Raw genomic sequence first — 27,161 nt, 5'->3', positions numbered from 1 at the left:
TTGTCTCCCTATTTTAGCTGCCTCTATGTTTGTTTCTGTGTATTACATAGATCTACTGTGACTCCCAGTCTTGGTAGAATGGCCTTATGCAGTAGGTGTCCTGTGAGACCCAGTGGCACAGTCTCCTTGGTCACCTGAGCTGGGTGCTCCAGGAGTGTCCATTGTGTAGGTTATGTGAGCTCTCCTGTTGTAACTGAGTATTGATTGCTATTGGCTATTCATGCATGGGGTCAACCCCCAGGCTGGCTAACTGTGACCTCTGACTCATACCTCAGTGGAGGTTCTGACCACACCAAGCAAAATTTGCCTCAGCAGGGTCTAGTGCCCACTGAGATCTCCCTTTGGATATGCTGTTTGTGAAGCTAATTGGATCTTCTTGCTCTGATGTTGTCCAAAGCTGACCACTTGATGTGTTGGTTCTTGGGTCTCTTGGGGGGGACTCTGATGCAGCCCAATGTCAGATGTTGCCTGTGACTCTTCCTGGGCAACCTGTTTTGAGGTATAAAGGAATCCATAGGTTGTTGCTACCTCTCTGGGTCTGGCTGCATGTGGGAAGAACCAAGCTGCTTACCAAGGCTGGCTTTACTGGTACTAGGCCCAGGGGCAGGTCAGCAGAAGTCCCAAAGTACCCCAAGATTTGCCTCCATTTGCCTGTACCTGACGGCTGCCTGTCAGGCTCAGTCATTGAAAGCACCTCTGACAGTGTTCAAGTTGCATGAGGTAAGTTCTCAGTGAATCATCAGGTAGAGATGAGTGGTATTCACTAGATCAATACAGGTTCAAACTTGGCCTATGTTGGCCAAGTAAATGTCCCACATTTAGCTGGCACTGGCTGGCACACACCTTTGTGTTGGTGTGGTATCTCAGGAAGTTGTCAGGGTGAGCTGTCTTGATCTAGTTATCAGGCCCAAATACACCAAGATTTGGCTGGGTGAAGGGAAGGCTCTTACACCAGTTGGGAGTATGAGAAAAATAGCCCCCATCCAACTGCCATACAACTCAGTTCATCCCAGATTCTTCCAGGAGCCTGATCTTAGCAAGGTGGTGCTGCTGGCATTTGGGAGGATGGGAGGATGGGGCTAGAGGGTTTACCATGAGGGGGAGGTGCCAGTCAGTTTTAGTGGAAGGTGGGGAGAGTGGCCCCCACTCCAGAGTCCATAACTTAGTCTGTCCCAGACTCTACCCACACCTCAGCAGGGCACAGCCACCAGGAGTTGGGAGGGAGGGCCCACTGGGAGGCCATAGAGTACAGCTAGCAAATTTCAAGTTCACAGGAAAGTGGAGGGAATAGACCCTGCCCAAAAGCCACATGACTCAGTCACTGACATCCCCTAGTCTTTCCAGATATCTACAGCCATGCACAGGCAGCTGACTACTCAACAGATGGAAATTCTGCAGAGTGGGGTGACAGGGAGTCCAGAGAGGGGGGCTACTGCATTCCTCAGGCCGATGCTATATGGAGAGAAGTGCTCCTCCCAAGAAAGACGGCATCTGCAATGTGGGAGTGTGACTCATCACAGAGATCCTGGCATCTAACCCTTCAGGTCTCTCCCCAGAGCCACAAATCCCAGACTCTCCCCATAAGACTCTAGTCTACTCCACCCTCTCTCCACCAGAGCTCAGGATGAGTGGCTGTGAAGGAGATTTTTGTCAGCTGGCCCTTTAAGAGGGCATCTGTGTCTCCAGCAAAGTCATCTTTCCCTGCTGATTTTCACTGTCAGATGTTATGTGGGTGTGTCTTCCCTGCTCTGGTGCTCTGGACTGGGGAACTGGCTTGAGGTTGAGACCCTACACTTCTCAGGGAGAATCCCTGCAGCTGAATTACCTCTGTAGGAGCTGCCAACCAATGGGGCAGGGCCAGCCCTTTCGCAGTGTGGCCAGCCCTTTTCACATCCCCACCCTTCCTACCAGTCTCAATGTAGTTTTTTCTATAAAGTCAGAAGACTTGTCTTCAGCTAGTCTTCAACTGGTTATTCAGGTTGCTTGCTCTGTATTTGAGTTGTAATTCCAGTTTAGTCCTGGGAGGAGGTGAGTGTAACATCCACCTTCTTCACTGTCATATTTGATCTGATAAATTTCATATTTTAAATATATATAAGATGCAGTGGGAAAAATGGTCTATGTATTTAAAAGTTCATACACATATTTTAATAGTCATAATACCTACCTCAGTGCTCTGACACTATGAGCTGTTTCTTTAATGTAGAACAGGAATAAAAATAAGAGTTCATTAGAAGGGAGAGGTAAAATAAACAGGTGAGGATCCTGGAAGCATCAAAGAGAAACGCAGATTATGGCAACAAAGAAGAGAACACTCCACACTACACTCCAACTGACCACCCATATTCCAATCTTGATCTCCATCTCCTCCTCCAAACCTTTAGCTCTACTTCCTGCTCCCAGATCTTCTGGTTTTGTCAACCTTACTTTCTTCCTCCTGTCCCCAAAGTGTCTTCAACTTAAAATCTACTCAAGCTCAGTTCAAAATTCCCAAGGCAAAATAAAAGGTGTCACTTCTCATATCAAGATGCAGAGTATGTTTTTCCACCACCGGAATGCGGACTGGTCTTGTGACTAGTCTGACCCAGACGAGGCAGACTGCTCCTGCTGTCTTGCAGTGGTGCTCTCTGACCTCTGTGTGACAAGGCCCAGTCTGAGCAATTCAGAGACAGAGTATACTGGCAACCATGACCCAGCATACAGGCAGCACCAATTAACAGATGATGTGTGAGGCCACTTTAGGCCATACAGCCCAGTCAATGTCCTGGCTATCTGGGTGACCTCTAGTGATCCAGGAGGAGAAATACCTAGCTGAGACCAGCCCCAATCTCTGACCCATAGAATCATGATTAAAATAAAGCATTATTTTAAAAAATTTCTAATGTCTTCTACCTTCTCATTAATTTGTTCTAATTCTCTCACTCAGTTTCAGTCAAATCTCGGGTTTTTAGACATGCCAAGCTTTTTCTCAATTAAAGATTTAAACATTCTCACTACTCCCCTTCAATCACGTTTCTCTGCTGTCTTTCCTTCACTAAATCCTATTCAGTCTTAAAAGCTTAACCTTAAGTGTGATTTGAAATTCTTCCGGAATTAATTGAAAGTGAGAAAGAAAATGTGCATTTTAGTTAGTGTGCAATTGGGAAAAACAAACATTAGATAACTAGGAAATAGTCACCAACTCTTTTCATTTTTACTTTGTGAAAAATATGTATTAAAAAGTTCTGAGGGGTAATAAGAGGTAATGTAGAGTGCAAGACAGATCTTAGACTTTGAAACTGTGTGCGGCCTTAGAAAAGTCTCAAAATCTCTCTAATTCTCAAGTTTCCTTATTCACATTATAAGGAAAATTATACCTATCTTTTTGGGTTGTGAGGACTGAAGTCATTATTTCAGTAATTTCATAATAACCTGTACCTCCAGTGCACCTCAAAATCAAATACAGATGTGTCTCCTTTACCCCCATTCAGCAGAACCTCCATATTCTGAGTGTGATGTTTCATAGTTTTAAATAATATTTTTTGTGCCAAACTAGTGCCAAGGTATCAGAGGTCACCTCCTAAGGGAGAATTCCTTCCCATTCTGAGGAAACGTGGATCCCAATAGCCCCGGCATACAAGCAATCCTCCCCATCAGAATCCTCGGGGCAACTTGATTCTCCATGACAGGCACAAATGCTCCTTGAGGACACAATGAGAATAAAATGCAAAGTTAACATTTATTACTCTATTTGGTGATTTACCTCCTGATTGGAAGGGGGAGGTTATCAGAGTATCAGTTATCGCTACACAGCGAAAGCAGGCCTTACTGCATAAATAGGCTGTATCCAGAGAGAGAACTTATGTCCTCTATTTTCTGATTCAACTTCCACAGCAGTGCTCTGTCTGAGCAGTAAACTCGAAGCACAAACTAGGTACCTGCTGTTCAGCCCAACCTCTATCCCTGGATGAAAGGCAGTAACAGAGTGGTGAGGAATCAGGCCACAGAATTAGGCTACCTTATTCCAAGTCCAGCTGTTATCTAACCTCTTTATTCCTCACCCACACTGTGTGGAATAGTAATAATACCTTCCTCATAAATCCATTATGAGTATTCAAATGAGGGGTTCCTCTTTGCATAATACCTGCCACAAGTAAGGCCCCATTTGTCCACTTAACCACAGACAGGCTTTCAGTCTGCCTTCACTGTTTTCATGGCGCTATAGAAGGCAAAATGTTGCTTATAAAGCTTACGGTTAAGAGTGAGGATTGGTAGATGAGGTTGGGGTGCTACATTACTCTATGTCCATGAAAACACTCCTCTGTTTCCATGGCCAGTGAATGCCCCGGGAGATGACAAGAACACAAGAAAGCTACCTTTCTTTTTTCTGACCATTTTCCAATTACAGATTTAATTTAAGGTAAGAAGCTCCTTTTCTGGGTATGAATCCTCTTTAATGTGTCAGATTGGTGTTCTCAAAGAGTGATTTTGGAACAGGAGCCTCTTCATCATCCAGGAACCTGCTAGAAATGCAAGTTCTCAGATTCTGCCCCAGGCCCACTGAATCAGAAACTCTGGGGATGGGGCCCAGAAATCTGCATTTTAACACATTTTCAGGTGATTCTGATGCAAGGTAAAATTTGAGAACCACTGGGTCACTCACACACCAATTGCTTTAGGTTCTTAAAATCCAGACCCACCTCAGAGAATGAAAGGGTGAATGGGATGGGAAATTTTACAGCCCTAGGCAGCCAGGATAAAGAATAGGTCTCAGCCTCTGACAGCAGAGGGCAGGATGAGGGTCACTATCCACCATGCACAGAAAATAAATGTGGTCCACTTCATCTGGACTTCAAAGTTTTATGTGGTCACAGAAAACAACCTCTGTGCGCTCATGTGGTGTCCTGGTGAAACTGCACCTAAGCTGGGATGTCTGGACCTGATGGGGAGGCTGCCGGTTGACATAAACCAGAGTACAACAGAAAGAAAACTTAGGAGACCCCTAAACTCCCGCAGCCATCCCTTACTTTTTTGTATGCATGTTTGGGCAGCAGTGTTTTTTCCTATGCATCTGCTCTCATGGGACGAGGAAAACTCTTTCTGTCCCAGCTGCTTTCGACTTTGCCAGAGGGATCTCCTCCCCTTTAGCCAATAACATGTCACTCCAGTAATAATAAACTATTATTACATAGTAATTTATCACTGCATAATAATTTATTACTATATGCATTTCTTTGATGTCCCCTTTGCCTGGAATGTTGTTTTTCCTTGAATAACTTGAAACTTATGTTTGAATATTCACCTCAAATAACTTCTCTAGGAAGCCTGCCCTGGCCTCTGTGAAGTTAACCATTCCTTTCTCTGTGCCACACCTAGCTTATATGGAGATATGTCACTATTTTTAGCAAACCATACTGTCATTAATTATTTGGATACCTATATTCTCTTGACATGTCTTAAAACAAGAGATTGTAATTTAGTAACCTCTTAAAAGTAGACATTTGATCATTTTTAAAAAGCCAAACCTCCCAATTTTTGCTCATTACCTTCTCTGATAATGCTACTAGATGACTGGGCATTTTAGGTGGTTACATTTCTTATGACCTTTTACCTAAAAACTTTATTGAGACAATTAGAAATTTACATGTAGTTGGACAAAGTAATAGAGTTTCCTTGTGCACCATCCAGCTCCCACTGATGGTAACATTCTGTAAAACTATAGAAGAATGTTACAATCAGATATTGATATGAATGCACTCTACCATACTTACTCAGGTGTTTCCAGTTTTGCTTGCTTTGAGTTCATTTTTTCTCTCCTTTTCCTAGCTTCTTAAGGTAGGGACTTATTTATTGGAGACCTTTTCTCACTTAGTGCTGTAAGTTTCTCTCTTAGCACTGTTTTATTATATCCCACATATTGTGATATGTTGTTTTCCCATTTTCATCCAGTTCTATGTGTTTCTTATTTCCTCTGAGTCATGGATTATTTCCTTTGACTCTTTGACTCATGGATTACTTAAGAGATATGTTGCTGAGTGGTGGGGAGAAAATGCAGACAACTGTCATTGAGCAACAATAAAGTAATTTATATATATAAAAAAGAGATATGTTGCTTAATTTTCCCATTGATTTTCTATTATGATTTCTAGTTTTATTATGGTCAGAGAATATACTGTGTATGACTAAAACACTTTTAAATCTGTTAAAGTTTGTCTTATGGCCCAGAAAATGTTCTTTCTTGATGAATATTCCATGGACACTTGAAAACAATATGCCTTTTCCTATTGTTGGGTATACACATTAGTTAGATCTTTTTGGTTGTGGTGTTCAGATTTTCTATATCCTTGCTGATTTCCTGTCTAGTGATTCTACCAGTTATGGAGAAGGGGGTGTTGAAGTCTTCAACTACATTTGCGGATTTATCTATTTCTTCTTTCAGCTCTACCTTTTCGGCTTCATGTATTTTGTGGCTCTGTTGTTTGGTGCATAAAGATTTAGGATCACTTTGACTTCCTGGTGGGCTGAACCTTTTATCATACTGTAATCTCTCTCTTTGTCTCCAGTAATTTTCTTTGCCTGAAGTTTATCTTGTCAGATATTAGTGTAGATACTCTTAACTTATTTTTTTAATTACTGTTTGCATGGCATATTCTTTTCCATATTTTCAATCTCCCTGTGTCATGACATGTAAAGTGATTTCTTGTTGGCAGGATAGAGTTGGGTAATTTTTATTAACTTGCTCTGAAAAATCCCTATCTTTTGATTGGCATTTTCAGACCATTTACATTTAGGGTAATTGTTAATATGTTAGTGCTTAGGTCTACCATTGTCTTACTTGTTTTCCATTTGTTTCCTCTGGTTCTCATTTCTATGTTTCTCTTTCCCATCATCCTGTGGGTTACAGAAACATTTTTTTAAGACTCCATCTTGATTTATTCATATTCTTTTAGATTGTACCTCTTTTATAGTATCTAGAGTGTGGTTGCTCTGGGGTATTAAAATAAACATATTTATGAAAATCTACTGGTATCACCATTTAGGTACTCCAAATGAAGTACAGAAGACTTACTTCCATTTAGGTCCCTTTAATTTCTCCACTTTTAAATATTGTCTTGAGTATCATATGGTTATAATGTTTCTTTCTATCATCAAGTATGATTTATAAAACATAAGATAAAGGACAGTGGGAGAATTAATTTTATGTGTCAACTTGAATGGGCCACAGGGTGCCCCAATATTTGATCAAACATTATTGTGGGTTTCTGTCGGTTTGAATTTGGATGAATTTCACATTTAAATCTATAGACTAAGGCAGATTGTTCTCCCTAGCATGGGTGAGCCTCATCAGTCAGCCGCAGGTCTGCGTATGACAGAAGGCTGACCGTCTCCTGAGCAAGAAGGAATTCTTCCTTCCTGGCTGTCTCTGACCTGGGACATCAGCTTTTTCCTGCCCTTCCTGGGCCTCCAGGCTGCCAGCCTTCTGGCTGGAACTGCAGTATCAGCTCCCGCGAGCCTGTCCCTTTCTGACTGCAGATCTTGGGACTTGGCACACTCTGCAATTGTGAGCCAGTTACTTATACTAAACATTTTTATTATATATGTATGTACACACAGTATACATACACAACCTATTGATTCTGTTTCTCTGGAGTATCCCAACCAATATAGTTCATTGCATGCACTGATATTTTTCCTTCTATTGTTTTTCTTCCTTCTTAACACTCCAAGACTCCTTCTTTTTATCATTTTTGTTTAAAAAACTTCCTTTAGTCAAAAAAAATCTTTAAAGGTACACTTACCAATAATAAATCCCTGTGTCTTGCACAAACCCCACACTACATGGTGACAGGAACTTACTCTTGAGACGGCGGTGCAGAGTACCTCTTTCCCAGGAGCTGCTCGAGATTTGGGGTTGGGTGCCGAGGGTGCTTATGGGTTTAAGTGGTGCCAAGGCTCATGTAGGAGGGTTTACAAACTGAAATGGTTGTCGTTTCTACACATAGGCATCTCCTGAGAGATTTTTATTTCTGTCTGGTGTTTGGTTATTGACTCATGCTAGGTACTGTGGAGTGTGCCCTTGTCCAAGGCTATGAGGGCACTTCAGGTAGGCCTGCACTACGCTCACAGTGTGCTGGAAACATTCTCTTGCCATGGCTCCAATCCAGACTACAGGAGAGGCTGATTCCCTGCCCCTCTCAGATGCCACTCTGCAGTTTCCAGTTCCACCCAGCAGCCTCCGAGCTCACCAAGCCCACAGAAAACCAGGCGACTGCCTCAGGCCATCTGCCCACCCTTGGGACCAGGAACACCAGGGTCTTACTCTCTTGGCGGACTCTTTGAGGGACAGAAGTATGCAACTACCTTGTCTGAAGCCACATGTACTTTCCACACAGCCCTTGCGGCTGGATGGGGAAAGGGAGCGGGATCCTTCCCATGCAGGCCAAGTTATGTAAGGTCTCTTTGCTTCCCTGCTGATTCTCCTGTCTGCAGCCCAGAGTATTCTTGCAATACTTGGCTGGGGACAGTGCTGGGAAAGGGAAAAGGGGATCTGGCTGCTGCATGTCATGAATCTCTCAGGAAAAAAATTATATTGGTACACACATACACACACACACACACACACACACAGAATGGTTTTAGGTTCACTTTGAGAACCCTCCTGCTCTTCCAGAAGCTGAGCTCTAAAAGTTCTGTAAACACCCTGAATTCTAAGTGTCGTGGAAGAATTGCCAGTGGTTAGCTGTCAGTCAGTCACTCAGAGCAATGGTTCAAGTCTCAATCACCACCTTCTGAAGCCCACTCCCACCCCTGCCCACCCGAGCACTGTAGAAATCTGACAGAGAGGAGGGTGGGCTGAAATGAACAATTCTCAGGAAAGTTACCTCTACTACCTCATCGTTTCTCCTTTGGGGAGGAGACAGGCTACTATTTTCCTTCCTCTATTAGTCTGCTCGGGCTGTCGTAGCAAAGGACCAAAAACTGGGTGGCTTAACAACAGACATTTACTCCCCAGTTCTGGAAGGGAAGCAGCCTGAAAGCAAGGCGGGGCAGGGGTGGCTCCTTCTGAGGGCTCTGAGGGAAGAGTCAGTCCCAGGCCTCTCTGAGGTGTGTAGACGGCCGTCTTGTCCCTGTGTCTGTTCGCTTCGTCTCCACTCTGTGTGTGTCTGTGTCTATGTCTAAATCTCCCCTTCTTATAAGGACATCTGTCACACTGGATTAGGGTCAACTCAACCCTAATGACCTCATTTTAAGTTAATTTCCTCTGTAAAAGATCTATCTCCAAATAAGGTTACATTCTGCAGTGCTGAGAATTAGGAGTCTAACATATTTTTTGCGGGGGTGGGGAACGCAGTTCATCCCATAAACACCCCCCACAGCCAAGCAATTGGTGTAAAAGGGAGACTGGCATTTGGTTCCCTAATCGGGTGCCACCTCAGCAGAGAACAGAAACGTGGAGAAGCCCCTCCGCCGACCCCACTCCACCTCTCCCTGCCTGGGCCCCAGCATCTCTGGGTTTTCAAGAGGAATGACAGTTGTTAGATTGATTCTGTGTGTGTCCTCAAGCCCTAGCAGTTGGTATGTAGATGAGAAGAGAGGAAACAATCTTGCCAGGACTGCCACCATGTGTGAAAAAGAGCTACATGCAGTTAGGAAATAGGGCCTTTCATGACCAACTGGGGTGAGCTGGGAGACGCAGCTAAATCTCAGGGGCTCCCAGTCTCTGAGGGAGCCCCAGGTCTGCGAGGAGCACCTGTCACTCAAAGAGACAACCAGAAGAGCGAAGAGTGCTCCTTTACCAAGAAAAGCATGGCAACTTTGCCAAGGCTGTAAGGCAGAGACACACACCCCCCCCCCGGACCATTCCTCCATGGTCCTCAGCACCCTGACTCAAGGGCAGGGGGATTGGGGGGCAGCCAGAGAGCTGCTGTGCCTCACCCTCCACTCTAAACTCCAGGGTCTGTCTCATCAAACCTTCATTTGGTGACGACATGGAAGTTTTTATACATAGAATAGAATCTTCTAGATCAGAGTCCCTCTGAATGTACAAAAGTGAGAAGTTATGGGCACAGAAGGTGTGAAGGGAACTACTACCCAGCAGGAAACAGACATGTGATAGATCACAACTGAGGAAAGACTGAAAAATAAAACCATGTCAGGCGTGCTTCTCACCGAGACTCCAAACAGTAGAACATGCGTGTGCACACACAGCAACACTCAGGTAGGTTCATCAAGCTCCTGCGGTTTCACCTGGCACGGTGCCACGGACAGTCCCCCGTCATTAGGTCTCCCTCAGAAATACACTGTTCAATGACCACGGTTTCTGTCGCTCAACTTAGAAGCACACTGTTAGATGTTTCATCACTCTCTTACTGGACATTCAGAATACATCTAACATTTTGGAATTATAAATCATCTCATAGCCAACTTTGTACATACATGTATGTCTAACTTTTAATTCTAAATGGAGATATTATTATATCTACTTTTTTCAGATGTGATGATTAATGCTAATCACTTTTAGAGGTTAAGTGAACTGCCTTCATCACATGTTAAACCCAAGTCTTCTGAGAATGGATCATTGACTGTATTTTCAATTATGAAAATTGTCCTTTATGTCTAAAATACAGACTTGAAAATCTGTCACTTTTTCCTAGCCATTTTTCTTTCTTTTTTTTTATTAATTTATTTTTAGAGAGGGAAGGGAGGGAGATAGAGAGAGAGACAGAGAAACATCAATGTGCGGTTGCTGGGGGTTATGGCCTGCAACCCAGGCATGTGCCCTGGCTGGGAATCGAACCTGGGACACTTTGGTTCCCAGCCCGTGCTCAATCCACTGAGCTACACCCATTTTTCTATATATTAATATATTGTGCTATTCTATATGATGAGCCATGTTTTACTTACAGAATATATGCGTAATTATTTGCTTATATCTTTGCTAAATTTGATATCAGCCAGCTAATTTCATTAGCACTAGCATGGGAGAACAACAGAGCAATTAATGAATTGGAGATTTACATTTCTGTTTTCAAGAAACATCAAAGTGAAATAGCTGCTGTGAAAGCAGCTATTCATGACCACGATGACTGAATATCAGCACATAGGTCCAACTTTAACCTGAGTGCCACTGCACAGCGGGAAACCGCGGCCAATGAGTGAGGAAGAATGCTGGCTTCACTTTTCATGAAACATGGTTGGGACGTGGGCCTGCCGTTTCCGTGCGGCACGGAGCTGGACAAAGGACTGTATCTCTTGGTGCCTGGCCTGTGAACAACGGATAACCGTAGCACCTACCTCAGGGTCGATGAGAGGATTCAATGAGGAAATTCCTCTGTAGTTCTTAGGACCAGAACATTAGAAAGTGCTCAATGAATGCTGGCTACTAATATTACTAATCAGAAGCTATAGGTTAACCTCGCTTTAGGGAAAGATATGTGGACTTTAACAGATGTAATTTGAACCTGTGCTCAGGGTTATTTACTCTCTGATTTAGATGTAAGACTGTAATCAGTTTTAATCTAATGCCAACTATAGTTTAATACATAAATTATTATTTTAATATGAAAACTACAGACACAGTAATGTTAAGATAATTATGAGTTCTTATAATTACATAAATATATACATATTAAAAGAGTTCTTATAATTACAATACATAAACACAACAGTTAAACTGATTTTTCAATATTTTAATAAGCATGCATCTTACATCTTATAAGTTCTCCTAAGTCTTACGCAGTATGATAAGTATCAATTGGGAAAATAATTGAATGGAATTAAATTGGTAAAAAGTAGTTAGGTTAACTTGAAATATAAAAAAAATATTTATCTACAGCACACATACAAATAATTTGTCCTGGGCCTTAATAAGGATCATGTCATAACTTCACAAAACCAAAAACTATGTAACAGCACTGAGTGAAATTCCAACAAATGGCTGTTTGCATCATCTCACTTCAGGCTGAAGCCTCATCACCAGAGCAGACTCTTGCTAGTGTGGAATTTAAAGCTCTTCCCCTACATTTAGGAGGAGACTTATCTGGACCTCCCAGGTAAACCTGGGTAGGAGGTCCACTTTTTGTAGGCATCTTCACCATGAATCATAGTAAATTTCACATTTTCTTTTAATCAGATCACAGTGAAGATACCCAATGACCAGTGATGTGGAGGAGGAGGTGCTGACCAAGGAAAAGACTCAGAATTCAGGGAAGATGCAGGAAAGGGAAAATCCCTGAGCTTCTGCTGCACACAGCCCACAGGAAAGGGTGAGAGGCAAGAGGCAAGGGAAAGTGCTTGTGGTGGTGCCGGACCTCAGACGTAAGCCTTGTCAGTTTTGACAATGTTTGTTCCTATTGCAGGAACCGCCTGCACAGAAACAGCTGTGGCTGGCAACTCTCTAGAAGAATGTAGCAAATCTAACACACAAGATTAATGCTCCTTTCTTGCATCATGGGACTTTATAAATAGAGCTGCAGCTTTTTATATACTGTCGAGTACTATGCTATCCAATAAAAGCAGACAAAGAAAACCTAACAAAGCCTAATTTTATGGAGAAGGGGAAAAACTGATACCACTGATCCATTTTGAACACATTCAAAATATTTTAAGCATTGTTCACATCCTCTGGGGACACAGAGCAGAGCCCACAATCCAATACACAAAATGTGTGTGTGTGTGTGTGTGTGTGTGTGTGTGTGCGCGCGTGCGCGTATGTATTTGTAGCTAATGTAATATATATATAATAATAATAAATCTATACTGAAAGTAACAAAGAGCTCTTGGATTTTACCTGTAGGGAAAAGAATACGTTATCATGGTGTAGGCTTTAAGGTGAAAGGTAAGTTTTGCCCTCAAGCCCTTGTTTTCTAGAACAGAAGTTTTCACCCCAGCAGCAAACGGAGCCCGAGGCGCTCCTGCCTACCTGTGCTGGCGTTGGAGCTGGGGCTGGCCAGCAGTGGCCCTCCACCCTGCGCCGGGGGCTGAGGCTGCCCATCACTCAGCTGTTTGACTCGTCTGCGGTGGGATTTGCCGTTGTAGTGGACCTGGGCCTGGGCTGCAGAGTTCAGCTGGATGTTGCACACCTCACAGAAGGAGAACAAAATTTTCTTTTTCTCTTTACTGAGCTGGTCCTCAGGCCTGTCGGGTTTTATCCTCTTGTCTTCAAAGCCCCGCAGGAAAGTTGCCATATTCATAATTCCATCTTCAGGGTAATTGTCAGGGCTTAAATAGTACTTCATACCTGAAAAAAAGGGGTACAACTGCCTGTGAAATAGGTACCTTTTTATCTTCTTGTAGGATTACAATAAATTTTCATGGTATGCTTTGGGTGTCCAAATTTTTGGCATCTCTGGGCCACACTAGAAGAAGAGTTAGTTGCCTTGGGCTGCATATCAAATACACAAACACTAATGAAAACTGATTAGCAAAAACAGAAGGTTTTAAGTAAATTTACAGTGCTGTGTTGGGCCTCATACACAGCTGCCCAGGGCTGCATGCGGCCTGCAGGCTGCAGGTTGGACACCCCTGGTAGGCCAAAAGTCTCCCAGCTATGTGGTAGTCACTCGTGGAAACAGTCATCAAGAGTCACTAACTGAGCAAATGCGGTCTTCAAACATGTGTTCCCTCCACTGAAAGCACTTTCCACTCCATCTTTGCCCCTCGCCTCTCACCCCTCACTTCTCAAGTCCTTTTCTCTCTTAACTTGCCCACACCTGAGACCTTAGCTGGAGCACTGCTCTCTCCAGAGAACCAGTCTGAGCCTGGAGACGAGGCATACCTCTGGCTACCTGCTCGAACAGTGCTGTGTGACCTTCCTGCATCACAATCATTAACAGTGCGTTTTACATGCATTTGTGCGGCCATCTGGTTTATGTTCTTCAACATGGCAGGAACTTTGTGAGGGCCATAACCTCATTTCTGGATGTCCCTTAGGCCTAAAACAGCACATTTTACATAATAGACATTCAATTGTGTAGTGAAAAAAGGAAGGACTAAATGATGTTCTGAACCCAGAACTGTGAAAAAATATGCTTATCAACACAAAGATGGGCACTGGCAAACAGATTCATGCTGTCGCCTGTGGGGAAAGTAAGTAACAAAGACTGAAGCACAGTGTGACTGCAACTTAGATTTGGTTGTGTTTCAAAAGCCCCTTTACAAATCAGTCAGTGGGAATTGGAACATATTTTCTTACAGAGGTAGTGAAACAAATTGTATTTAGGTTTCCAGATTAGCACAAAAACATCAATTTAACCTTTGATGAGGTTGAAATACAGAACATATGAAATACAAAATAACAGAAATACAATATGTGGAAAACTAGTATTTGAAATATAGAAAAAAAATAAAACTAAGATATAATTTTATTTACTTTTAAGTAGGGAGCTTTTTCATTTATTTAGATAAGGGTAGAGTGATAGATTATAATTTAAGTGAAGATTTTAAACGAGACTGCTCAGTCCCTTGAGAACCTCAGCTGACGAAGACAGCCTGGGCTTTTATTTTGGTCAGTTTTACATTAACATATGTAATTTCCTCACTTTAGTAATGCTGGTCTTACCAGCGTTTTCATGCTTATCAGGGTAATTATTGCAATGTTTTTGGTTTTCAACCAGAACAAGGAAAAGGACACACTGTCATAGAAGAAAGAGGAGTACACGAGTCAGGGAATAACTGGCAAAAACTGCATGAAGAAGAACTGGCTGAGACAGGCGGTAGTGTGACAGGAGTGAGGAAAGACTCTGATAAACAATGATCGTGGCTTGTGAGGGAGTTCTGCCTTCAGGAAAACTCGGGAAGATGAGAAGCATTGGCTTGGGCAGTTCTATTGATTCGAGTCAGCACTGGAGTCCGTAGAAAGGAAGGAGCTGGTGGAGACCAGTCTGTATTTGGAGTGTTCACCCATCGTAAATTCAGGAAATGAATCATAGCACAGGGCATGATCATGAAGATTGAATTCCGTGCACACAGTATACCGTAAAGAATTCCTTATTTACACCTGCACTCCATATTGCAAAGTGCCTGCTGCATTACACCACAGAACAAGTCACAACCATCAGAAAGTTGTAAGAAAACTGCTCATTTTTACATGTAAAACCTATTTGCCCCATAAGTTCTTTACACTCATGCCACCATTTTAAGGAACTCTCTTTCACAAAATTTTCCAAAAAGAATCCATGCCTTTTACCTCTCCACAAAGGCAGTTTTCTTCTTTAAAAATCTATTCAAACTATACATAAATAGGCTTTAAGCAATTCCTGTAGCTGAGTTATAAATGAAATGTTGTTTCAGCGGCACATACATCAATACTTTTGCTTTTGTTCCCTGAATCCATATTATTATGGGGGGGTCATGAAAACATTTTTAATAAAACTTTAGAAAATATCAGTGCCCTATAAAAGTTATGTTCAAAAATATTACTTTGTGTCCTCTCTTAAAGTATTAAAATCTATTTTAAGAACTCACTGAATGTACTGATAAGTAGAGAGATTATCTTTAAAAGAGCTCCTTGTTAACACATCATGCCCTACCTAGAAAACAAGTTCATGGTAAAACATACGGAAAATTGTAACTTCTAACCTCACAAGGCTGGGTCAGACACCTCGCCCTGCACTGCTGAAGTCTGAGTGTTATACTTCACCTCAAGCAACCACGGTTCCTCACCCAGCTGAGGACCAATGACGCTCTGGTCTGAAACTGAACCCCCTGGAGGTGGTGCCCAATTGACACACAGTAGTTCACGGAAATGGGGCACACATCATGACATTCCTTTTTAAATTTGAATTATTTAAAAAATGACTTTTTAATATTATCTTATAAAAGATAAGGCCTGCTTACCTGTGCCTTTCTGACTGATATTTGTCTAGAAATAAAGCATACTTTAGATTTATTTAAATATACAGTATTTGAAGTAGTTAGAAACAAACCTTTAATATGAAATGAATGGCTATTCTATAACTGTCCTGTAAAAACCTCTTTAAGCCCCAGCTGCTGTGGCTCAGTGGACTGAGTGAGGGCCTGTGAACCAAAGGGTCAGGGGTTTGATTCCCAGTCAGGGCACATGCCTGGTTGCAGGCCAGGTCCCCACTAGGGAATGTGCGAGAGGCAACTACACACTGATGTTTCTCTCCCTCTCTTTCTTCCTCCCTTCCCCTCACTCTAAAAATAAATAAAATCTTAAAAAACAATAACAAAAAAAAAACTCTCTTTAGTATACGAGCACCCTTCATAATCTTTATCCCTATTTTACTTCCTCCCAGAGTTACTCTCCAAGATGATCCCACAAGCCTCCAACACCACATTCAGGGGGCACTCTAGAGAGAAAGCGATGCCTGGGGGTGGGGGTGGGCGTCCACCAAGTCCCAATTTATTAATCTAGTTACAAAAACACAGAGAGAAGAAAACACACTCTGACACCTATTCTTGCCCACTTAGTTATGTTGCCAATCAATGCGTGGTTCTGACTCATAAACTCCTACTTTAAAGGAAGCTGAAAAAATGAGTTCTTGGGTATCAGGCTAAAAACAACATTGTTACCCTCAGATACAGTTTGTATGTTTCATTATTTATTTTCTAACAGAATCCAGGTATACAAAGCTATATGTGTTTCAATTAAATGCTGACTATATATACATCCTATCCTTTGTCCTATGGTGCCTAAAGAAATGAATACAATAAAGAACTTCAAAAAATAAAGAGCTTAAAGTAAACAAGAAGCAGCAACCACGGCTGTACGGCTGTTCCTATTTGGGAGTGACTCTGGAAAATTCCTGTATCACAGTTCCCAAAGTACCCTCAGAGTACTTCTACAGCATGTCAGTTTTATCATATTGGACTGATATTTATTGCTTGGTTTGATTTTAGTAGGAGTTGATTTGTCTCAGATTTTTTTTTTCCTCATCACCTGCTGACACCCTGCTGAGTTCTAGTGAAATAGTTTGTTGCAGCATGATTTGCCCTGAGGTGAATCCCAGGAGATTTTGACACTAATTGATGAATAAGAGAGACTGATATTTTAATGCTTCTAGCAGTTTGTTTGTTTCTCTTGAGGAAAATATTTGAATTCAGTTTGAGGGGCACACTGCTCTTTTGTTTTAGGGAGGACATCTTAGAGGATTGTTCAAATAAGTGGAAATGTGAAGGTCTCCTGGAAATAATATGGCTCCAAGGAGCCTAATCTGCTTTTCATAATCCTATAAAAGGTTGTTTTCACTGCAGCACAATGACAATGCTGCAAATTATCTTTCCTTTCACAGTTGTTTTTATTTTCCTGTAAGTTGATTTAAATTGTATTGTCCCTAAAGTTTTTGTTAGATACTGGGAGGTGAGTGCGTTTTCTTGTTCAAGCACTTAACCAAGGGAGCTAGGTGGAGACTGGAAGCCAGTGAGGACACGAATGCCTCTCACCTTAGAAAGAAGAACAGCCTGAGATCTGAAGCTCAAACTGGACCACACTGTACAGCCAGCCTCCTATTTGGGACCATTTCCAATTAATAAACTCAACTTTGGGGAAAGTACTGATGTTGTTCTGAATTATCTTAGGACCTAAAGGTACAGACTCTATGTCTGTTGATGAGTGCAGGAATACCACAAAGGAAAAGATTTTTCCACTGTCACCCTAAAAAGATTCATAGGGGCAGAAAATAGACGTTTAGAGGGATGAGCCTGTGACTGACTGTCACTGGGCCTGGGGTTCAGGTGACTTGCGATCCAGACATGAGAGACTTGTTCTCGACATTCCCTTGGAGGGAAACTAGGTGGATCCCTGAAACACGGAGACCAGCCTGGGCAGAGCAAACTGCATAACAGAAAATGCCTGTGGAGGGCTTTGGCCTCTGAACTCGGAGAACCACCGTATCTCATAACAATGATGGAGTTGTCCACTTGTATTTTCTTTTTCTTCTTTCTTTAAATCTTGAAGCTGTGAGTGAGGTCCTGCAAATGTCACAGCTGAGCTCCCCATTACTGTGGGGAATTGTGTGTGAGTCTGGAAGGGCACCCAGGGTTAAGGCCACACATGGGAAGCAGCAGCAAGAGGCTGAAGATGTCACTCAAACACAAAAGAATGATGCAGTGGCCCAGAACCAGGCAGCTGGTTAGGATGTCGAATAACAAATGGCTTGGAGTAGCTCAGGCATTCAAAAAAGTGTGCAAGAGGGCAAGCTGACAAAATAATGAAATTCTTGCATCAAGTAGGGAAGAAGTTTGAACTATTTTGAGTTAGATAATATACCAGCAATAGGTAAATAGTCTGGGGCATTCGAGTTACACAACTGTAAATAAAACAAGGTTATTTTATTCTCATTCATTATTGTAGCTCCAAAAGCAGACAGATGTCCAGCATGTAAAATGTGTTACACCAACCTTTGGCAAAGTAAAAATAATAGCTACATTTAATTCAGTTGAAGTTCTTTCCCTTCTTTATATTGTATCTATATGAGAGGATGGAGGTTAGCTGAACCTATTGTAATAATTATTTAATAATTATGTAAATTAAACTATCATGCTGTATGCCTTAAACTTATACAGTGATGTAAGTCAATTATTTCTCAATAAAACTGAAAAAAGAATTCCACGACCCAGAAGTTGTATTCCCAGGCACTTATCCATATAAACTCTTCAACAACTGTGCCAGGGGACATGGATAAGAATGTTCACATTCACCCCTCACCCCAGAAACAATCCCTGTATCTATCACGAGCAGAGCAGATAAATAATCTATACACCAGAGGGCAGAATAAATGAATAAAACATTAGCACACACAAACACACAAAGTAAAAAGACCAGCTTTGTTACCTCAAAATTATTATCTCAAAGAGATAAATAATATTTAAACACAAATATGATACAATTTCTATTTCTCTATCTTAAAAGTTGTTTTCAATGCTGGTTTAGGCTTTGGCCTTAGACAAATATTGATTTTAACACTGAGGTCTCAGTGTTCCACCACAACATGTACACGGTACACCAGTGGCTATAAGCAAGAACCACGTCCGTCCACTGGACTATGCAGTTGAAGGCTGGATTCCACTCACCCTCCGCTCCAGCTGGCACAGTGGTGCAGCAGGGGACTGCAGAACAAGGGCGAGACAACTCAAAATCACACCCAAGCAGGAGGACCTGGGCAAGGGCAGGTGTGACAGCTGCGTTCCTCCACAGAAACCTTAACCACCCTCCTCTGCACACAGGCCTGAGAGCCACTCCCGCAGGATGTCAGCTGAGTCCCTGTGTGAAGCAAGAATGAGCTCTCCTGGCTCCCTGAGGTAACAACTGCCAAGCACCTTCTGCTTGGCAGAAGGGAACTTGAGTAATTTGATAGACTGCTCCACACAAGTGAGATCCATCCATCAAGCAAGTAGTGTTCTCAGTTCATTGAAATCTCAGGTCATCTTAAGTTTATGAACAAGAATGGTGTTTGCTGGCTTATGCTATGTGGGGAAGTGTAGTTAAATGAAAGAGACCATGTTACACAGTCTAATTTCAAGTCACACACTCTACATATGCCATCCAGACACATTTTTACATCGACTGAATTCTACTCTTTATAAAGGCAATATATTCTAGAGATTTTAGAAAATACAAAGAGCAGAAGGATTAAGGGAAAATCTTCCATGTTCCTACCATTCAAAGTCAAGCACATTTTATTGTTTATTTCTAGTCTTTCTAAATGCATACATTGTTTTCACAGATTTCTGGTTTGACAACACAGACTTGCTAAAAGTTCAAATATATAAATACATTAGAGCTGAGCTTTTAAATTGATTACATTCACTTGCAATTAGATTGATAGGAAGTCAACATCTTACTCCTCTGACAAGGATCAAACGCACCTGTAACAGGGTCCTGCCGAAAAGAAACACCTTCAACAGGGGCTGCCCTGGGCAAGGCAGTCTGGGAGGCCAGGTCTGAACTAAGAGCTGAAGGATGAGTAGGAATAAAGAAAAGAACATTCCAGGAAAAGAAGATGAAATGTGCAAAGGTCCAGAAGCCCGGTCCCTCCAGAGCAAAGAAGGCAAGAGAAAGGAGATGTGAAGGGGCTCGGAGGCACTGAGCGGGGTCAGAAGACCAGGGCCCTTGGGGGCGGAGCTGCAAGTGCTGGTCCAGGGGAGGTGCGGACGTGTTTTCAGTTGGACGGCGGATGTGGTCGGACTTGCTTTCTGAAAAAACATCACTTGGCCTTCGGAGTGGATGAAGCACGTACTACATGGTAGAGAGACTGCCACGTGAAGAGACCGATTCCAAGGAAGAGGAATGGCGGATGAGCCTGGAGAGCGGCGGCCACAGCAGAAGAAAAAAGTGGAGAGATTCGAAAAACTGGAGTAGAAAAACCAACAGACTTGGCGATGGATTAAACAAGACTAGGAGCAGAGGGAGAGAAGACTGGTGTCAAAGATGATTTTAAATGTAGCTGGGACAGTTCTTACATAAAATACCGATGCTAGGGACCCTTCCTTAGAGATTCTGGTGTGACTGGTCTGACTTCCACTCGGCCTGCGAGTGGAAGCCTCCCACGTTTCCCATGGGCAGCCAGGGTGAGAACGGCTTCTCTAAAGACCACAGCTATCTGAAAGTGATTTCTGCCCCAGTCTGGGGGCCGGCTGTGCAGTGGTCAATGCATTTCACCCCGACACCAGCCAGGTCTGGAAAGGGGATTTGATCCCTCCATTCCAGAGAGAAGCACCAGCACTTTGGGGATACCATTAGACTGTAACCCCCAGAATACTGTACAGCAATCCCAGACTACAGTCAGCCCAAGAACCTTCTCCTCAGGTCTTGAGTGGCTTTTCTCTCATTTCAAGACACAGGTGTCTTGGAGGACGGGCAGGACGGAGCAATCTGAAGCACACTGCATTCAGGAAGCTAGAGCCCCGCATTCAATTCTCAGCAGCTAGCGGGCTCTCGTGTTCTACTAGGCAGAATTTCCTCCTCCTGTACCCTGGCTCCATCCTGCTTCCTCCGAGCAGTTTTCACTTGACTCCCAACTCCCACCTGGGATAAATGGGGTGTGCCGTGACCTCCTTTGGCCCCCCCCCACCCCGTGACTGTAGGTGACTTCTCTATTAATTCGCTTTTATCCCAGTTAAGAAAGGTTTTTATTCTAAACATCACAATAGGGTATTCTTCCTGACCCTTCCCAGGAACTTGGTTGATAATACTGTTTGGAAAACAAGAATAATTTTTCAAAAAGTGACATTTAGAAATATTTTAGACATTTTAACATGGGATAACATCCTCAAAGAAAAGTTTTCTTTGACAATGTATTGACATGAATTTGTAGTAAAAATAACAAACCCATAGATGGACTGTGTGATTCATAAAAGTCAAATCGGAGAACTTTTGCCTGGGACAAATGCTGAGTGTAGGAAGACGGATGGACAGGATGCCCACTCAGAAGACATGAGACAGGACTGTCCCAGCATATGGTCATCCTATGTTTACAACATACTGCTTTAGGACAGGAGGCCTTTAACGAAGCGCCAAACCAAGAAAGCGCCGTCTGATGTACTTTCTTCACAATTTTACGTGAAGGAACAACCCTTGGAATCTTATGAGTTCTCTAAAGGGCTAATAAGTAGATTGTACTGTTGTTTTTGTATCTTCTAGAATACACAATACACCTAAAATATATATGCCTTGACAACCCTGGAGGGTTGGAAGTACGAAGGGATCAAAAAAAGGGGGTGGGAGAGGAGAGAGAAAGAACTCATGGACACAGACAACAATATGGTGATGGCAGAAGGGAGGGCGTGAGTGGAGGTGGAAGAGGGTATGGGGGGATGAATGGTGATAAAAAATTAAAAATATATATATCATTGAAAATTTAAAAGATATGTCTTCTTTTTGGAAAACAAAAGTGATACAAAAATGTTTAACCTAGTAGTGTTTGAGTATTTTATTTTTTTAATTACTTTTGTAATAAGAAAATTATTTTCTTATTACAAAACTAATGGTTCACTTTCACCAATTAATCTGTAGCTTCAACACAGTCTTAACCAAAATGCCAGCAGGATTATGTTTTGAAACTGAGGCATGATGAAGAACAGAGCTGTCAGCAGGGAGGGGGTTTGGGTGGCTGGGTGAAAAAGGTGAAAGGATTAAGCAAAAATAAACCAACAAACCAACCAACCTCATACACACAGACAACAGTGTGGGGATTACCAGAGGAAAAGGGGGATTGGTGGGGGAGTAGTCAGGGTTAAAGGGACAAAGGGTGATGGGAGGACATTTGACTTGGGGTGGTGTATGCACAATATGGTGTACAGACAATGTATTATAGAATTGTCCACCTGAAACCCATATAATTGTATTAATAAATGTCACCCCAATAAATTCAATTAAAAATGTACATAGAAGTTCAAAGAGCCAAGAATAGCCACGGCCATTCTGAATACCTACAGAGCTGGAGGACTTATACTAGCAGATACCACAGCCTATTAAGAGGCTCTGGCCATTAAAGCAGTCCAGTTTTGACCCAAGAAAAAAACAAACAGTGGAACAGAAGGGAGAGCCCAGACACACACCACACACACACACACACACACACACACACACACACACAGTGTGTGTGTATATATATTTTTTCTATATATGTGCATATACATTTACTGTCACCTGATTTATGATAAAGATCATAGTATAGCAGTGAAAGGATATTCATTTCTTTCTCTTTTTTCTTTTTTAAAGGTCTTTTTAAATTTTAATTATTGTTTGGTTATAGCTGTCCCACATTTTCCCCATTGCTCTCCCCAACCCTGTCCCCACCGACTCCCACAGTCAGTCCCCACAATTGTGCCCTTGAGTCCCTAGTCCTGTTCCTTTGCTTCCCCTTCCCTTTCTTTCCCCTGTTACCCTCCTTGCCCCTCCCTTCTTGTCACTGTCAGTTTGTTCTTTATTGCCAAGTTTCTGGTTCTATGTTGCTCATTTGTTTGTTTTGTTGAGTAGGTTCCACTTAAAGGTGAGATCATCCGGTATTTGTCTTCACTGCCTGGTATATTGCAATAATATAATGCTCTCCACTTCCAGCCATGCTGTTGCAAAAGGTAGGGGCTTCTTCTTTCTCTCTGCTGCATAGTATTCCATTGTGTAAATGTACCACAGTTTTTTGATTCACTCATTTACCAATGGGCACTTAGGCTATTTCCAACACTTGACTATTGTAAATAATGCTGTTGTGAACATAGGTATGCATAGGTTTTATGAATTGGTGTTTCAGGATTATTAGGGTATAGTCCCAGCAGTGGGATCACTGGATTGAAAGGCAGTTCCATTTTTAGTTTTCTGAGGAAATTCCATACTGTTTTCCACAGTGGCTATACCAGTTTGCATTCCCACCAATAGTGCACTAGGGTTCCCTTTTCTCCACAACCTTGTCAGCACTTGTTTGCTGATTCTGACCAGTTGAAGTAGTATCTCATTGTGGTTGTAATTTGCATCTCTCTAATGGCTAGTGATACTGAGAACTTTTTCATGTGTCTATGGGCCCTCTGTATGTCCTCCTTGGAGAGGTGTCTGTTCAGGTCCTCTGTCCATTTTTTTTATTGGATTGTTTGTCTTCCTGGTGTGGGTCATGTGAGTTCTTTATGTATTTTGGAGATCAAACCCTTGTCCCAGGTAACATTGGCAAATAGTTTTCTCATATGGTTGATTCTCTTTCCATTTTGTTGATGTTTAGCCAAGCAGAAGCCTTTTAGTTTGATGTAATCCCATTTGTTTATTCATTCCTTTATATCCCTAGCCATAGAGCATGTATTGGTGAAAATACTGTGTGTGGGATATCTGAAATTTTTCTGCCTGTGTTTCCATCTAGGACTTTCATGATGTCATGACTTATATTTAAGTCTTTTATCCATCTTGAGTTTATTTGGGTGTATGGTGTAACTTGGTGGTCTACTTTCATTTTTTTTGCGTGTATTTGTCCAGATCTCTCAACACATTTATTGAATAGGCTATTTTCACTAATTTTATGTTCCTGTCTCCTTTATAAAAAATTAACTAACCATATTGAGATGGGTTTATTTCTAGGGTACTCATTTCTATAAATGGAATGGGTTGGTTGAATATCCATATTGGAAAAAAAGTACCTGGATCTCTCTACATTTCACACTCTATAACAATTCTAGAAGGACTGCAAATCTAAATGGTTCAAAGAAAATAGTGAATCCTTAAAAAAAGATAAAAAACCATTTTAATGACTTTGGAATTGGCATAGACACAAAAAGTATTAATCATAACAGGAAATACACAAAATGAAATATGTTAAATGTTTCTTATCAAAAGACATTGAGAGATTTAAAAAAGTAACTCACAGAAGGGAAGATATATTCACAATGTACATGGGCAGCCAATGCCCTGTATCTAGAATATATACATATGAAAACTCACACAAATCACTAAGATAACCAATTAAAAGTGAGTAAAAGCCTTGAATTCACACAAAACAACATCCAAATGACAAAAAAAAAACATGTGGAAAGGCTCTCAACCTCATTACTCATTAGAGGAATGCAAATTAACACCAAAATGTAATACCACTACCCCACTAAAATGGTTAAAATGAAAATGACAGAAAATAGAAAGCGCTTGATGAGGACGCGGAACTCCAAAAATCCAAACATGGCTGGTGAAGTATAAATTAGTACATCCACCCCAGAAAACTGCAGTATGTACTAAAGCTGGGTGTGTGCATAGTCTAAGACCCGGCAATTCTACTCTCATATGTCCAACAGAAATACTATGTATTATGTTCACTAAATGTACAACATTCACCAGAATTTTCATAGAAGCACTAGTCATAATAGACTCCAACTGAAAAGTGTCTAAATATCCATCAACAGTAAGATGGGTGAATATATTGTAGCATATAGTATTCATTTCTGCAAGAGAATACATACAGTAGTAAAAAGGAATGACTTACAAGTCCATGCAACAATATGGATGAATCTCAGTGGTATCAAGCAGAAGAAGCCAGACCAAAAACTACTAATAGTATGATTTCATCTACTTATATGAACTACAAAACCATGTGAAATCAATGCATGTGGTTAGAAGTCAGGCTAGTCCCCACCTTGGAGGTGGTGGTGGTGGTGAGGTGTGGGCAATGACTTACAGTGAGCGCAAAGTAAGCTGACTGTGCACTGTGTCTGAAGCTGGGTCCCCGTTACACAGGGGTGGTTGGTTTGCAGGAATTCATTGAGCTGGGGATTTATAAGAGGCATATTTTTCTAGATGTATATTATATTTTAATAAATGTTAAAAACTAATGTGTTCAACAGAGAAAATTTGAGAAATCTCATAGAATAAAAATAATGCCCACTCAAACCCACTACCAAAGAGATATTCTTTTAATTTAGAGTATATTTTTCTAGGTTTTTGAAAACATGACTATACATTTATAAAAATCTGATTACTGTACATACAATTGTATATTGCTTTTTCAGTTTACATATCATAAATACCTTTCCATGCATTATCTACTTATCTTTAACACCAGTCCTAATAACAGAAAAATATCCACTCTACAGAGATAATTTAACCGAATCAGAGTCTCATTGCTAGGATATGATGCCCAGAGAAAGACCAGGGAAGCTAAGGCCAGGGTAGCTGTTTGCTCCAAACATCTCCTGATTAGACAGAAGCAAGGACCATGCAAAACCATTTCATTCCCTCTGGAACCTGGGGTGGTGGTATGATAGTCTTTTTTCCCACATTTCGACTATTTTAAATATGACCGGAAAAGATTATATTTTTGTATCTGTATCTTTGTGCATATCCATGATTATTCCCTTAGGATAAATTCCAGGAAGTACGTAGATTTCCTAGGTTCACCTTTACTATATATCGACACTTTGACTCGTAGATAAACTGCACCTGTTACACTTCTATCAGCAGTGTGAGAGAATGTTTAGTTCCCTGTACCCTCAGCAACACTGAGAAAGCTGTTGAAAGAACTCTTAGTCAATCTGACAAGCACAGAGTGTTTTCAAATGCCCTTAGGTGATTACTGACATGATTGGATAGGTTTTCATTCACACGTTGACTATGTATTATAGCTTTTATTTGTGGATTTCTATTCGTGGCCTTTGTTCTCTTTTTCTTTTTCAATTGGAGCTTGTTTCTCTTATTAAGTTTAAGAAACATTTTTTGTGTATTAAACACATTAACTCTACCTCTCATATATTGTGAATATTTTTCCATTTAATTCACCTTTCATTTTGCTCATGAAAATTTTCAGATGTACTTAACTTTTTCATTTTCCATGCCATCAAATCTATCCACCTTTTCATTTATGACCACTATCTTTAGCTTAGAAAAATCCTTCCCTGCCTTATGTTATAGAAAGTAACTCCCCACCTTACCCACAGGAGATACAGTCTAGAACCTCCAGCAGAGGTCTGAAACCACTGGAGAGTACTGAACCGTATATACAATGGGTTTTTTTCCTATATATCACATTTGTGATAAGGTTTAATTTACAAATTAGGCACAGTAAGAGATTAACAACAATAAATAAGAAGTGGAACGATTACACTATAATAATAGTTACGTGAATGGCTTTGCTGCCATTATTAAGTAAAGCAGGGTGAACAGAAGCACTGCAACCTCAAGACAGCGGATCTGAGAACTGAAGCTGTGAAGTGACACAAGGGTGGGTGGCACACTCAGCACGGACACACTGGGCGAAGGGGTAATCCTTTTCCAGGGCAGGAGACAGCAGGCTGCTTGGAGATTTCATTACACTATTCAGATCAGTGCGCACTTTAAAACTTACAAATTGTTTATTAAATTTCCCACTTAAGATTTTCATGGGTAGCTGAGACTGCCAAAGGCAAACCACAGATGAAGGGGGACTTCCATAATTTTGCAATTGCCATTATGGTTTTGATCATAATGCACAGATTAAGAAGAAATAAAGAAGTCTAAAAACCAATATGATCTCTGTTAATGTAGTTAAGGGCATTTGGGACAATGTGTAAATGGCTGTGGCCTCTTGTAAGTGGCTGCACTGAAAGGCAAGAACCGGGGTAAGGTAAAGCAGGGAAGGTTCTTGTTAGACACTCATAGAATATTCCATCCTGGAGACCGTGGTGATGAACTTTTCTCCTCTTCAACATGTTGAAAGGCCCTGGGGTATATGTGAGAGACCGTTCCACTGTTACCTGACACAAGGTGGGGACAGGGCCCC

General features: G+C 41.5%; 1 protein-coding gene across 2 annotated transcripts in view; it reads right to left on the bottom strand.

The window, feature by feature from the left end:
- The window catches only part of ZNF385B (zinc finger protein 385B), a 362,179-nt gene that overhangs the window by 266,539 nt on the left and 68,479 nt on the right, over positions 1–27,161 (bottom strand). For both annotated transcript variants that reach the window (XM_045823881.1, XM_045830264.1), the window contains exon 2: positions 12,902–13,219. In XM_045823881.1, coding sequence (XP_045679837.1) covers positions 12,902–13,217 — 316 coding nt within the window. In that variant the 5' untranslated portion in view covers positions 13,218–13,219. The remainder of the gene's footprint in view (positions 1–12,901; positions 13,220–27,161) is intronic.

The sequence above is a fragment of the Phyllostomus hastatus genome, unplaced genomic scaffold (genome assembly GCF_019186645.2).
Source record: "Phyllostomus hastatus isolate PE091 unplaced genomic scaffold, TTU_PhHast_1.1 phas_contig_1, whole genome shotgun sequence".
Taxonomy (NCBI): domain Eukaryota; kingdom Metazoa; phylum Chordata; class Mammalia; order Chiroptera; family Phyllostomidae; genus Phyllostomus; species Phyllostomus hastatus.
The sequence above is the reverse complement of the archived record's forward strand: the minus strand, read 5'-3'. Positions and strand labels throughout refer to the sequence as shown.